Raw genomic sequence first — 16,031 nt, forward strand, 5'->3', positions numbered from 1 at the left:
AATACACAGCAGTGTGCTCCTTAGTATTGTCAGGTCTGCTCACTGCGCACCATCAGCAGCATCTCATTCATCATTTATAGAGAGTAATGCACATCACTGCAACCCTGGCGTTACCTTCACATTGGCCTCCTCCATGCTGATGACCTGATCCAGGTCGGGTTTAGCAGCTGCAGAGTTTCCGATGAGCAGGTAGAATGTGGCCCTCAGTAGTAATGCTTCCGCCGTATACTTGCCCTTGGTTTCCACTTCCTTTGTGCATTCACTGACGATTTTGTCATAATTCTCCTCATCCATGTATTGTTTTGCTTTTAAATAGCCCAATCTGAAGGACAAAAACAAACAAAAGAGGTTAAGGTTTCATTTCTACTGGGGAACAGTGTTTGTGCATAGTATATCCAGCAGCAAAAGGTGCCAATATTATATGATGTAACCGAAAGTTTAGAGTCTTATAATTTAGGTTTTTTTTTAACCACCTAACCAGAGGCGTATCTAGGGAAACCAGCGCCAATGGCTAATACTGAAATCAGCCCCAAAGAAGGGGGGGGGGGGGGAGGAAATCAGTTGCTTTAGTGGTGCCATCCAACAAACTGAAGAGAGACTTGGGTAGAGATGTGGCGAGCGGTTCCCGAACCGTTCGCCGGCGAACATCTCCAAATCCCTGGGGCTTTTACTACTTCCGGGTCGCACTGACCCGGAGTAGTACGCCTGCGCTATCTGGCGGAGCGCGTCCTCGATCGCGCTCCTGTTGCCGGGCACTTTCTGCGCGTGTGCGTGACGTCATGAACGACGTCACGCTCATGCGCAGAGAGTGCCCGGCAACAGGAGCGCGATCGAGGACGCACTCCGTTAGGCAGCGCAGGCGTACTACTCCGGGTCAGTGCGACCCGGAAGTAGTAAAAGCCCCAGAGATGTTCGCCAGGCGAACAGTTCGCCGCATCTCTAGACTTGTGCAGGAGCAGGGTAAGCCGTATATCAGCTCTATCCTGCGCCCAAGTCCTGGCGGTGTTAATTACGGTTCTCCCTCCAGGTCGACGTGGATGTTGGGGAATGATGCAATTCGGCTTCCAGCTATTGGGGCTGCTGAATTAAAGTGTTTTAAAAGTAACTTCAGCTCCGTCTTCTGACGGCGCTGAAGGTACTCTCTGTGCACCTATTGTGGTCTATGGTGGCGTCGGCTGCGGCCAAATCTCCTGCGCTGTTATTACAGCACTCGCCTTCCTCCCGAGTGCCTCTGCTCGCCTGGTATTGGTCCCTGTAATCTGGCTCATCCGCACCAGTCGGCTCTTCTGCAGATGGGTCGCGCAAGGAGCCGACGGGACGCATCAGTGCTCATGTGGCTGGAGGCTGAAGTCCTGGGTAAGTATAAAATCTTTTTATTGGCCCATCTGGGTAGGGATGACGTTTGCCATGGCATAGAATTTCCCGCAGAAAACATCCATCCCATCATGCTGCTCCAGCTTATTTTTCAGGCGTGGCCTCGCCTGTTACAGAAGAGGAGCATGGCCCTGACACGACTGCCGAAAAGCCCTTGTCGGCAATCTTCTGGGGGACCGTGCTCGGTGACTGGAAACCAGAGGACAGCAAAGCAAGCCTCATTAGGTTACAGAGGATTCCATCTCTTTAGGTATTTGATTTTGTACCTGAACTTCTCATAGCATTTTACAGCAACTGTCCCTTCAGTGGTGCCCTAAACTTAGAAGATCTGTGACAACCCCCCCTCCCCCCACACAAAAAAAACCACCCCTGGGTGGCACTTACCTCGGGAGTCTTCTTCAACCCCCGAAAAACGAGACAAGCTTGTCGGCTGTGGCACAGTAGTTGCCGAAATATGTACCTTCTTCACTCCTACGCAGTAGGCTTTACGATGGGCTCCGGGGCAATTATGCCGAGCCTGATCAGGTTTGCTTTACTGCGCAGTGCAGTGGACCAAATAGGGCTTGGCAACTTACCTCGGAGCTTATTGGAAAGCCACTACTGCGCAGGAGCACGGAATGTAAATATTTACATCACTACTGTTCAGGAGCTGCCAGCGCTGGATCCTGGAGGGTGAAAAGGAAGGGTGGAGCCTCATAAGGATCCAGAGACCCCCCCCCCCTCTGAGGTAAGAATCCCCCCCAGAGGCTGTATTTTATGTTATCCTCTTTAATGTCCTTACCATAGTCTATGGTAATTGGAAGGGAAAGCTTAATACACCTCCCAACACACAAGAAATCCATGCAAACACAGGGAGACTATACAAACTCCATGCAGTAAGAGTCCAGACCCTGGCAGTCTGGCAATTGCAAGAACAGAATGAAAAGCAATGAGCCTCTGTGCCCCCCAGCAGCTCTCTCCCTTCTACTTGCTGCATTCTAGTGACAAGACATCTTATTGCCTACCAGCATAGACCAGGCATGGGCAAACTCGGCCCTCCAGCTGTTAAGGAACTACAAGTCCCACAATGCATTTGCCTTTATGAGTCCTGACTGTGGCTGTCAGACTCCTGCAATGCATTGTGGGACTTGTAGTTCCTTAACAGCTGGCGGGCCAAGTTTGCCCATGCCTGGCATAGACTATCACATTACATAGAGTCATATGACTGATCCTGTCAGATAAACAGTTACTGTGCTTCTGCTTTATAAGACAAGTTTGTAGAAAGCAAGTCTGTAACAAAGTGGAGAAACAGATTGCAGATAATGACTGGATTCTGATCATTCCTGCAGCGGGGACACTGTATTGAAGCGTACAAAATATACTTCCCGGTACACTGTTAAACCAAACCTGAAGTGACCTAAAATAGAAGCCTGGACTCACGCGCAGAGCTGTGGAGTCGGAGATTTCATAAACTGAGGAGTCGGACAATTTTGTACAAAATCCTCAGCCCTGGGAAGTATTAGACTAAGGAGTCGGAGCAATTTTGGGTACCTGGAGTAGGAGTTGGAGTCAGAGGTTTCATAAACTGAGGAGTTGGGAGTCGGAAGATTTTTGTACCGACTCCACAGCCCTGCTCACGCATGCAAATCCGTTCGTCTTTGGAAGTATTTGGGGACACGAGTCCTTCTGATTGCTGCCTGAGGGCTGCCGAAAAAGTATTTGATCTATATCTGAATAATTTCACTGGGGAACGAGAGCCTTCCCTCTCCTGCGGCAATTATCTAAGTCTATCGAGGGCCACATAAAATGGTGAGGAGGGCCGCAATCAGCCTGCGGGTCTTGAGTTTGACACCTGTGTTTTAGAACCTTCCAAGGTCCTCTCTCTGCAGGTCGTCGTCCCACCGCCAGGCCCCCATTGCAGCGATCCAACTGAAATATAGAAGCAGCCTTTGGAAACACGGGACTCGGAGTAATTCCGAGAATGAGCGACATGGTACTGCACATGCGTGAGTGCAGACTTGTGAATTCGCAATAGGGAGCTGCTTGTCTTTCGGAAATACTCAGAAACCCGAAGACAGGTGAATGACGGTGGGAGGGTTTTTTAGATCCAGAGCCTTCCCTCTTATGTATGAAACTTTTTGTTTTTAAAGTGTAACTGTCGGCATTAAATAAAAATTTTTTTTATTTTTATCTGGCAAACAATAAGTATACGAACCAGGCAATCCAAAAGTTAAAAATCTCTATTACTTTTCTTGTTGACAAGTGATCATTCCCCAGCTTACCCGACTCTTATTTGGTACATTGCCACACAACTGCAGGGCTTGCTGGGTTGTCTTTTTTTAGCTTTTTTACTTTGCTCTCAGACTTAACTAATGCAGCCTGATTGGCTGAAGCCTCTTTGCCTCCTGTTTTCCCCTCCCACACCTCTGTTGTTCCTCTCTGATTGGCCAATATTTTTCATGCCGAAACAATGCACTTTCTAATGCAGAGCTGGGTGGGAGTGCCTGAAGACTGGGAGGAGGGCGGGCAATGAATACACAATCAGGCAGAGAGGAGTATAAGGGAGTAAATTACATCAGTTATTTTAACCATAGAAAAATCACTAAAATCAAAACAGACAGTGCAATACATATTTAAGTAGAATAACTATTTATCTACTTATATTTGTGTTTTTTTTCGTAAATAGTATGGCTGACAGCTCCTCTAAATCACTACAGGTATCCTTTTAGCAAAAAAGAAGGACATGAATGGTGTGTAAGCTGATATAGGCAGACCCTATGGTGTTCTCTCTCCATGGCGCAATACACAATAGAAACCATAACTAGAAAAACACAACTCACTTTTCCTTTACCACGGCCTGCTCCCCCTCCTTGTCCTTATCTTCATCTGACTTCTCTCCCTTGTGCAGCGGCTGGGAGATGATGTCATCAGTGAACGAGCTGAAGTAGGATTTGATGAACTGAGGTGAAGGCATCAGTGGCTCCCTGTTCTGCAAACACAGAAAAAAAAGGATAATAAAGTGGGATAAAACTCTGACATAACATTCAATAAAACCGTGTTTTCCTCCTTTTTATTATCCATACAGTTATCATTTTTGCTTTTGGGCACAATATTGTCCATCTACAAATAAATTCCCAAAGTACAGTTTATCTGCTCTGAAAGCTGCCATTGCATTTTCTTGCATAGCTGTTGTATTCATATATTAAAATCTATCCAGTGATCACTTATTAGCTCTCTGCTTCTACAGCAGAGCGAGAGCTCCTATTCAGCTCAGCTAGGAATGTCTACTAATTGTAGCAGACAAAGGAATGTAAAGCGAAAGATAAAGTTGCATTTTTCTTTGGATGGCAGCAAGTTCTTCATTGAAGAACAAAGTGCTGTGTTTAACATCTTGAATGCTGTTCTGCTACCATTTTTTTGTGGTAGTTGATTTTATGCTGTAAATCTTTTAGGGCAGGGTTTCTCAACAGTTTATTAGTATGTACCCCTTTTGAAACCTTGTACTCACCAAGTACCCCTAGCATAGTAAACATTATCACATGTACCCCTTGACAAATATAAATGTAATCATAGTACATGATAATTGTTTCTAAAGAATTTCCAAGCATTTATTATTCCTTTTAATTAGCTAAAATACTAATTTGGTGTTTAAATAAGATTTACGATTTTCTAAAACTCTAAATTTGTTACTCTTGGTTAAGTATGTCAAGCCCGAGTACCCCCTGGAACCATCAGAAGTACCCTCTGGGGTACGCGTACCACACGTTGAGAACCTAGGTTTTAGAGCAAAGAAGAAATGCTGAGCTTCATACCACTCAATCCTGTACACAAACCTTACACAAGAACCGATGGTGGTGAATCTGTCTCAGCTCTTTTCATCCATTCTACACTTTCTCTCAAATCAGTATTTGCACTGTATGGCGCCAGTTTACAAAAAGCTGGACATCTGTCCATGTTTGTGCAGATAACAGTATTTCTCAAAATTCAATTTTCCATCTAAGCAGAGCAGTCTTCAAAATGATCAGATTAAAATAGAAAATACTCTAATGTTGGGTTAAAGCAGGGACACAATTGTTCGAATTGGGATAGAACATCTACAAGACACTACTGGACCACGGACGCACCAGGTTTAGTATATTTTTTTCCCCTGGTTTCTGCCCTCTAAACCTGGGTGCGTCTTATAGTCTGGAGCAACTAATATGCTGAAAAATACAATAATTGTCACATGTATGAAGTGTCAGACTGCTTTACTAGCAACAAATTGATCTCCATTTCTGGTTCCAGGAGTGGGCCAGATCCTGTACGGAGGATAACGATTGGCTCATGTCGTGGACAGAAAATGTTCTGCTCTAAGAGACGCCCGCAGTGTATAAAACAAACAGCTGTCACAAAGGTATAAAAGAGATTAGAACTTTCTGAATAAAGTTGAGGCGCACACTCTTTCTAAGCGATACCTTATATTTGTCTTTGGCTTTCTCCTTTCCAAGCAGCTTAAGTACTTTATCTGCGAGCAGCATGCTGGCCTGGTTCTGGAAGCCCTCCAAGATGCAAACGGCTGTAACATCTACATCAGAAGAGAAAGGCGGGAAGGTTCAGTGCGTTACACAACATCATGTCATCCCCTCTATACAAAGATGACACTTATACATACTGTATTAGTATTACACAAATCCCATCAATTACAATCAAAATGTAAATACAGGAAAAAAAAGTATTCCTGTACAGACTGTACTCAGCAAATTCACAAATCAAAATCACTTAAAGGGTAACTGAAGTGAGAGGTATAAGGAGGCTGCCATATTCATTTCCTTTTGAAGTGGACCTGAACTCTTGCACAGGACAAAAGGAAAACAGAGAAAGGCACCCTGTATGTATTTAGAGAGTTTAGCCTGTCTAATTCCCCCTCATTTGTGTCTAATCACTAGCTGTAATTTGATCCCTCCCCTGTGTCACATGACTGCTTATGGCAGATAAGCAGAGAAGCTCATTTGATAGCACAGGCTGTAAACAATATGTCTGCTTTCAAGAATTAGGAAGTAGAAACAATTAAGATTTATTTTAGGATTTGTATCAGCTGTAACAAAGAAATGTTCTTTGTTTGAAGGTTATTATGCTGTTGTGTATCTTTTAGAGCAGAGAGGACATGTCTGCATTAAAGAGACTCTGAAGTCTCCCAAATTACCTCTTTTAACATCAGATTCCTCTTGAGCACTAACAGCAAAGCTGAATCGCCGCATCCCCGCGGCCGTAGGAAGTCTTCATCTCCACTGAGATACCCGTCGCAAATCTTTCCAATATTTCCTAGAGGAGGCAGAGCTTTTCACTGTAGCTCTGCCTCCAGTCCATTCAATCACAGCAGATCGCCGCCTCTACCCACCCTGCTCTGTGAAAGAAGACCGAGAGGAGCGGCGGTGATCAGCGGTGATTGAATGGACTGGAGGCAGAGCTACAGCCCAAAGGTCTGCCTCCCCGGGCAGAAAAATCTGTGACTTTGAAAGTCGTAGGTTTTTGCCCTGGGATTTCGGGGGATAAAGACCTTCTATGGCCACGGGGATGCGGCCATTCAGCTTTGCTGTTAGTGCTCAAGAGGAATCTGAATTAAAAAGAGGAAATTTGGGAGACTTCAGAGTACCTTTAAACAATACCTGTTCCCTGGTAATCCTGTTGGTCTTTCACGCATCATTAGCGTCTGAATTACAACTAAAACAAGCATGCAGCAAATCCAGTCAGGCTTCAAACATTTGATCTGCATGCTTGTTTAGAGTCTATGGCTAAAAGTATGAGAGGCAGAGGATCAGCAGGACAGCCAGGCAATGTGCATTTAGTGTTTTCCCCCAGCCCAATCAGTATGATGAGTGCACAGCTGTCATCTGCTCTCTTCCTCGCTCCCCTCCTATCAGAAATGTCCCAACAATGCGCAAACCTGAATCATGTAATTCAGGCAGCATCCTTTAGGGAGTAGCAGCTCTGTACACTGGTACAGCAGACAATCTTCCTTGCACTCTCTGCTGCTGACACACTACAAGAAAGCTGCTAGGCTGTGCCTCTCAATATTCACTGCAGTCCTAGCTGGCCCCGCCTCCTACACGTGCTGCTGCAGTACCCCGGGGTAAGCTTTTTCTAGGTCTTTGAAAAGCCTACTGTGCAGTGTGTGTGCATGTGGTGTGCGTGTAGGTGTAGTGTGTAGCATGATTTCTCAGTGTCCCCTGTCAGAAGGCTCTGGGGCTATTGGCAATTGCCCAGGATGCCCTTATGGAAGCGCCAGCCCTGCATTTCCCTGTCTCACTCCACCTGGCTACATTTTCCTGCAACCTGGCTGGATAAAAAATTCTGGGGAGAACACTGTGCATTGTTTAAAAGGAAATAAATATGGCAGCCTCCATATCCCTCTCAGATCAGGCAGAGCTGGTACTGGCCAGCTCCTTTAGTACATTACCCCAGAGAAGTGACTGGTCATGTGATAAATGCAGAATTTACCAGATCACTAGAGTTATTTCTCACTGCACAGTACAGTAAGTCTTGTACATAAACTAGACTGCTCTCAGCCACACAGTATGAACATGCTAAAATGCTTCCAGCTCTCCCATTGGTCAAAGCATAAAAAATTGCTTTCCATCGTGAGACAAGTACGTGAAAAATGATACCTTTTAATGACCAACTAGAAAGTATCATAATGCTGGATTCAGTTTCCTCCTCCTGCTATAATTATAAATGTGACAACTGAAATTACAGCCTGTTCTCCTATTAATGCTTGCAAGGCGGAGGGTAATTTTTCATACATTTTCACTTCATTGTTAAAGTTCTGATTCCACTGTTAGGCCTCGATCTCACTCAGTACATCTGTACCGGTTTCCTGCAGTCATATGGGAAATGCAACATGCACGCAGCTCTCCAAAGGAACCAATGAAGTTACTCCGACCAGTGTGTCTGTGCTCAAACAACGCTGCACACATTATTACGAGAAAACAAATATGGTTCTATGCAAGTAACTGTTAGGCCTGGGACCCACAGGAGCTGTTTCACCTGCCCTTAGGAATCGCCAACAATTCCAAAAGCACTAGGCAGGCAATGGAGATGGTCATACAAGAGCAACTGCTATTTCCCCAAATCGTAATTGCGGATCCGGCAAGTAGTCTTGATGGCACTCCAATACAAAGTATTGCAAAACAGTTTTCAATCGCTCGTACAAATCGCTTGAACAATTTTGCAGCAATTTTACTAATCAGAACCCCCACAAAAAAAATAAAGAAACGCAATCGCTAGCCTTAAAGGACACATCCGAGCAATTTAAAAGTAAAAAAATCCACTTACCTGGGGCTTCCTCCGGCCCCTGCCAGCCGCTCTGTGCCCACGCCGCAGCTCCGCTCCACGCTGGGGGTCCTGGGTCCCCTCCAGCGCAGGATTCCTACTGCGCCAGCGGCTCTCAGAGTTGCGCTGACGTCATCTGGACTGTACTGCGCAGGCCCAGAACTACTGCGCTGTACAGTCCAGATGACGTCAGCGCGACCAGTGAATCGCATGCTGGATCGCTGAGGAAGCTGACCCGGCGAGGTCGGCTTCCCCACTGGAGGGGACTGGGAGCCACCGGAGCTGCGGCGAGGGCACAGGACGGAAGAAGCCCAAGGTAAGTGGATTTTTTTATTTTTAAATTCCTCAGACCTTACATTTAAGATTGCTTCAAAATTGCTAGAAAAAAAAAAAATCAGCAAAAACTGCAAAGGTGCTCAGCAACTGCGATTTACAGTGGGCCCAAGGCCTTACAGTCACTTGTAATGGATAGTGAATGTACAAAAAAAATATATCAAAAAAGCATAGTTTTTCTTATGCTTTTTCATGCCATTTCAGCCAAGACAGCTAGTCTAGCGTGTTTACAGCAGCCCTGATGAGTCTCCAGAAGTTCTGAAGTGCAGGACCATCTTGGCTGAGACCCCTACAATAACACCTGAGTGGCTGGTGTCAATTAGACGTTAAATGTGAACAGTTTCACTGTGTGTCAACCGCTGACACATGGTTAGAAGTGCATCCATGCAGCTGCATTAGACAGCAACCAGATGGCGCCATTTCCTCAGCAAATCACTGGTCACACACATCTGTAAATACTGAGCTGTGCATGGCTATCCCAGCACATCACAGTCTACTCACTACAGGCATACACACCTTCCAAGCATTCCTTCTTGTTATCCAGTTTCTCGTGTGCTTTTGCCCGCCGGAAGAGAGCCTTCACATACTTGGGATTCAGCTTTACGGCTTCTGTACAGTCCTGGACTACTTCTTTCCAAGAAAGCTATGAAATAAAAAATTGCAATTAATTCTCGACATAAAATTAACTTCAAATAAAAGCTAAAAAAAATTGTGACGTGTTTTAGAAGTATTAGCCATAATAAAACAGTGGAGTGTTGTACCGTGTTAGCCATCAGTAAAAGCAAAACGTTTTGAACCAGGATGATACTATTTATTGGCTAAGTTAGAGATAAATAAGAATCCTGTACAGGTTTCGGATCTGGTGAAGGCTGCACAGCTGAAAGCTTACTCTTATTTTCAAGTGAACCTCCAGACTAAAAATCTACTCAGCAGCACTGAAAAAGTTTGGTGTTTCTTTAACAGTTTCACAGCATCAGAACTTTGTTTTTCTTACATAATCCTTATTTTTCCTGCACAAAATCTAAGCTCCGCCCCAGCAAAAAAATTGCCTGGGCTTTTTTTCCCTGATGCTGTGCAAAGCATGATGGGATTTACCATGTTGTTATTCAGGTTGCCTAGCAACTGGGAGGGGTGATCAGGACACAGGACAGTTGGAACTGTGTCTCATGCTCCCGTCACCTCCTTTAAACCAAAAAGATGGCTGCCCTCATGAAATCAAACATTTGCCTGTTCTTTTAAAACGGGGTGGGTAAGAGATTATATTACCTATCTATTTTAATTAACATAACTACAGTGATGTGAAAAACTATTTGCCCCCTTCCTGATTTCTTATTCTTTTGCATGTTTGTCACACTTAAATGTTTCTGCTCATCAAAAACCGTTAACCATTAGTTAAAGATAACATAATTGAACACAAAATGCAGTTTTAAATGATGGTTTTTATTATTTAGCGAGAAAAAAAAACTCAAAACCTACATGGCCCTGTGTGAAAAAGAAATTGCCCCCTGAACCTAATAACTGGTTGGGCCACTCTTAGCAGCAATAACTGCAATCAAGCGTTTGCGATAACTTGCAACGAGTCTTTTACAGCGCTCGGGAGGAATTTTGGCCCATTCATCTTTGCAGAATTGTTGTAATTCAGCTTTATTTGAGGGTTTTCTAGCATGAACCGCCTTTTTAAAGTCATGCCACAACATCTCAATAGGATTCAGGTCAGGACTTTGACTAGGCCACTCCAAAGTCTTCATTTAGTTTTTCTTCAGCCAAATAGAGGTGAATTTGCTGGTGTGTTTTGGGTCATTGTTCTGCTGCAGCACCCAAGATCGCTTCAGCTTGAGTTGACGAACAGATGGCCGGACATTCTCCTTCAGGATTTTTTGGTAGACAGTAGAATTCATGGTTCCATCACAGCAAGCCTTCCAGGTCCTGAAGCAGCAAAACAACCCCAGACCATCACACTACCACCACCATATTTTACTGTTGGTAGGATGTTGTTTTGCTGAAATGCTGTGTTACTTCTACGCCAGATGTAACGGGACACACACCTTCCAAAAAGTTCAACTTTTGTCTCATCGGTCCACAAGGTATTTTCCCATTGAGATGTTTTTTTAGCAAAATTGAGACGAGCCTTAATGTTCTTTTTGCTTAAAAGTGGTTTGCGCCTTGGATATCTGCCATGCAGGCCGTTTATGCCCAGTCTCTTTCTTATGGTGGAGTGATGAACACTGACCTTAATTGAGGCAAGTGAGGCCTGCAGTTCTTTAGATGTTGTCCTGGGGTCTTTTGCGGCCTCTCGGATGAGTTTTCTCTGCGCTCTTGGGGTAATTTTGGTCGGCCGGCCACTCCAGGGAAGGTTCATCACTGTTCCATGTTTTTGCCATTTGTGGATAATGGCTCTCACTGTGGTTCGCTGGAGTCCCAAAGCTTTAGAAATGGCTTTATAACCTTTACCAGACTGATAGATCTCAATTACTTTTGTTCTCATTTGTTCCTGAATTTCTTTGGATCTTGGCATGATGTCTAGCTTTTGAGGTGCTTTTTGTCTACTTCTCTGTTTCAGATAGCTCCTATTTAAGTGATTTCTTGATTGAAACAGGTGTAGCAGTAATCAGGCCTGGGGTGACTACAGAAATTGAACGCAGGTGTCATAAACCACAGTTACCGTATTTTTCGGACCATAAGACGCACTTTTTTCTCCCCAAAAGTGGGGGGGAAATTTGCATGCGTCTTATGGTCCGAATGCAACAGAAATGATCGGTGTCTGACTTATGCACAGCGTCGGGGGGGCATTTTTAGCGTGGCTGTAGATGCAGGCATGAGAGCTCTGCTGTCCGGTTAACTTCTATGCCGGTAATTTGCATCCAACAGGTCCTGAAGGGTCTCTCACCTTCCCCCCTACTGCGGACCACAGCTTTAAGATACCCGGCAGCAAAATCAAAGTGGTTACCGTGACGGCACAATGCACAGGCAGCCTAGGCACTCCTATGCCCGCAATTAAAATTTTTACCTGCATCCAGCAGATCATGAGGGGTCTCTCACCGTCACCTTACTGACGGCCATGTATCCAGGATATCCGGCGACAGAATCGTGGTGGTTACCGTGCCGACCCCCATGCACATGCATCCTGGGCTCCGCTACCATGAGCACTTCTATGCCTTCAATTTCAACTCTTACCTGCATCCAGCAGGTCCTGAGGAGTCCCTCACCTTCACCCTACTGAGGACCACGGATTTCGGATACCCGGCGGCAGGATCGAGGTGGTTACCGTGCCAACCCGATGCACAGGCAGCCTGGGCTCCACTGCCGTGAGCAGTTCTATCCCCGCAATTTAAACCCTACCTGCATCCAGCAGGTCCTCAGGGGTATCTCATCTTCCCTCTAGAGGTCCATGGATCCAAAATACCCGGTGGCAATATCGCGGTGACTACCGCGCCGACCCCCACGCGCAGGCGGCATGAGGATTCTACTTTAGGCCCCGGCTTCACCCCCGGAAGTAGGCCGCACTCCGGAGCTGAATTTCTGGACACTGCCAAACACTGCAGCTAGCTCGCTATTGCAGGGGACCTCCAGAGTTCTATACTGGCTTGGCTGTATGTGGTATGTAAACATGAGTGTACACTAATCTGTGTTTTTATTGGCTTAACAGTTTGCTGCATTGTTAAATATAATCATGCTATATTGGTATTAATGGCTAGCTTTATGGGCTTTATCTGACTGTTTATGTGATTTTCATTGTTATGATGGGGCTAGTTTAGCCCCTTTATTCTTCTATACTAGTGTTACATAGTTATTTGGGTTGAAAAAAAGACATACGTCCATCGAGTTCAGCCTATTTGTTTTCTCATATTTATTTCATACACCTTTTTTTTATTACCAGCTGGTACTGTGACCCCAGCTTTGTTATCTATTGTGTACTGCAACACTGTACAGCTTGGGGAAGAAGCGCCACAAGACGCCCCTGCACCATGGACGCACCAGGTTTAGAATAATTTTTTTTCCTGTTTTTTGTCTTTTAAACCTAGGTGCGTCTTATGGTCCGAAAAATGCAGTTATTTTTTTAACAAGGGGGGCAATCACTTTTTCACACAGGGCCATGTAGATTTGGAGTGTTTTTTCTCACTAAATAATAAAAACCATCATTTAAAACTGCATTTTGTGTTCAATTATGTTATCTTTGACTAATAGTTAACGGTTTTTGATGAGCAGAAACATTTAAGTGTGACAAACATGCAAAAGAATAAGAAATCAGGAAGGGGGCAAATAGTTTTTCACATCACTGTATGTATGTAACTTAATGACAGTATGTTTGTTTAGGGTGAAGTTCCTCTTTAAGTTAGCCAATGAATGGTATCATCCCGATTCATAATAAAACAACTGCTCTATGAAAGTACTCTGGAGTACAGGGGGCAGAAAGCTGTCCACAAACCACCTTGCTGCAGAGGAGTCATAAGATGCACAAAGCAGGATGCTGGCTCAAGTACCTGGACTCACAGCAGAAGATCCAGGTGGCGGAGGAGGACAGCGAGGGACTGATTAGCCTAAAGGGGGCTGGAAGAAGCCCCAGGTATGTATAAAAGTTTTATTTTATCTGTGTCAGGTTTACTTTGTTACACCGTAGTACTATACTCTACATATGCACTCCCCACAGAGCTGCAGGGAATCCACTGAGAATGTTGTGCACATTGAACACAGAGGTGTTGTCTGTCACCCATAAACCTGGTTCAGATTGTACATGAAGAATGTGTAATAGAGGAAGAATCCCCCCATTCCCCTGCAGAGTACCTGCACATCATTCTTACATGTACCCACAGTTACATTGCCTAGGGCCTGATAGATGTTCTTTGTTCCTGTCTGGATCTTCTACAAGTACTCTTACCAAGGACTAGTTTTAGTCTATGACTAAAGGGAATAAATATGGCAGCCTACATATCCCTCTCACTTCAGTTGTCTTGTAAAATTCCTAAGCGTTGGCAGTTAAGAGATGAATTTCATGTTACATACTTTCAATCAACAAGATTGTAATATGCAAATTAGAGGAGTCGGAGTTGGTGGATTTTTTTTTTTTTAGACTCCACAGCCCTGTAATAATCATCATCCATAATTTGATCCCTCAGCTGTGTCAGCCCAGGAAACTCATCTGCTTCAGCAGAGCAGCTAATTTGTAAAACACAGGATGTTAACCCTATGTCTGCTTTCACGAAAGCAGGAAGTAGACACGCTGCAGATTTATTGCAAGAGTTGAGGGCTGCAACAAATGTTTTTCTGTAAAGGTAATTCTGCTGTTGCTTATCTTTTAGAACAGAGAGGAGCTTCTGACTTCAGGTCCGCTTTAAACCTCAATACAGTCCGGTCCTTTCCAGTTCTTAAAAAGCCAGAGCCGGGCTCATAAAAAAAAAATAAAAAAAATATGTAGGCTACCTGATGCGGGGGGTTGAGCGGATCAGGTAGCCGCAAAAACTGCCACTCCTGTGACCTCTGGGCCACAATGCTGCAAGGAGAGAGATCTCTCACAGTAGCGTGCAGGGAGGCGGGGGAGCGGTGGGGGGCGTGGCCAGGGAGAGAGCTTGCAGCTCTTGAAAGCTTGCGGGAACGCCCTTGTCGGGCATTTAAACAGGGAATCCCTCTCCCTGTTTTTACCTCAGGGATGTCGCTAATCTCGGGGGCAATAGCACGGCAGTGGAGGGGCAGAGAGGTGTGTGTGTGTGTGTGTGTGTGTGTGTGTGTGTGTGTGTGTGTGTGTGTGTGTGTGTGTGTGTGTGTGTGTGTGTGTGTGTGTGTGTGTGTCCGGTTGCTGTGCTGCATCCTCTGTATTGCTCCTAAATGTGTCACCAGACCCACAGGTCATGTGACCTGCATCTTGTCACCAGGAGACATGCAGAGCGAATGCAGCAGAGAAGCTGGAAGCTGCAGAAAGTGAACAGGTCCATTGCCAGGAGCTCTTGTAAGTGGTTTCCACTGCGCACTACTATGCATTTACTACATTTACATTACATGTATCCAGCATCAGACCATCCCAGTCTGTGCCGGATAACTGGGACTGTACTGGGGATAATCAGCGAGATGCTAGTAGTTCTGGCTTGCAAGCAAATTTCATGAAAACTAAGCAGCTTGGATTTGGGCCAATCAAATGCATTTCTTGCAGATTTTGACTGAACCAATTCCAAGCTTGCATGCAAGACAAAATGATTGGCTTCTTACTGACCATGTGTGCTGGGTAGATACTGAACCTACTAATGAAAGTACAGCAGTCACCGCACACCAAGCCAGAAGACCGAAGCATAAAGGTGTTGGAACATGTCAGTATAAAAAAAGCTTATAAAAAAGGAAGTGTTATCTAATAGCAGTGAGACTCCACTGACTCACGGCAATCATTGCTGTCTCCAGATGCAGGTGGTTGGCTGAATGCAGCACTGACTCCTCCCCCAAGCAGCAGGTTAGAGTGAATTACATGAGCATGCTGTGACAACTCATCTCACAGTGTGCCAGGAAAACCTCCAGAACCATCTCAGACCTGTTCAGACTCAGCATACGGTTCACAGCTCCACCATCACTGAGATTAGGCAAAATCTGACTCACAGTTACAAGGCAGAAACCACTGTGAGCCAAGAGGTACCGCCATATCAGCACCTGGGTGACATTCATGGATTTTAGGACTTAAAGGACCCCTGACCAGAGGCAAAGCTACCCATGGTAAGCACAGACATATGTTCATGCTGGATCCACATAGCCCTGTGTGCTGTACGTTGGTCTTCTCGGTCCCCCTGCTCTCCATTATCATTCCTTGAAAAACGTGACGTTTTGGCTAAAGTCAACTTTTCAGACAGGAAGAGGCGGGCTTACTGTGAAGTTTCCTCCAATTACCTTTCAGTTCCCTCCTCTTTCCCACCCCATTCACTCCCCTTAAAGAGAACCTGAGGCATGTTTATCAAATCACATTGGGACACACAGGCATGTTTTGTGTACAGTGACCAGCCTCTGTTTCCTATTATGCCTCCAGCCCCCCCCTAAAAAAAAGCGACAGGCTAGCGACAAGCAGA

At 45.1% G+C, this 16,031-nt stretch overlaps 1 protein-coding gene across 1 annotated transcript in view; it reads right to left on the reverse strand.

Moving 5' to 3' along the window:
- TOMM70 (translocase of outer mitochondrial membrane 70) overlaps positions 1-16,031 on the reverse strand; it is a 68,562-nt gene that overhangs the window by 23,708 nt on the left and 28,823 nt on the right. The window contains exons 3-6 of the mRNA XM_068270697.1: positions 9,511-9,637; positions 5,808-5,917; positions 4,194-4,342; positions 115-322 (exon numbers count right to left, since the gene is read on the reverse strand). Coding sequence (XP_068126798.1) covers positions 115-322; positions 4,194-4,342; positions 5,808-5,917; positions 9,511-9,637 — 594 coding nt within the window. The remainder of the gene's footprint in view (positions 1-114; positions 323-4,193; positions 4,343-5,807; positions 5,918-9,510; positions 9,638-16,031) is intronic.

This window comes from Hyperolius riggenbachi, chromosome 2, assembly GCF_040937935.1.
Source record: "Hyperolius riggenbachi isolate aHypRig1 chromosome 2, aHypRig1.pri, whole genome shotgun sequence".
Taxonomy (NCBI): Eukaryota; Metazoa; Chordata; class Amphibia; order Anura; family Hyperoliidae; genus Hyperolius; species Hyperolius riggenbachi.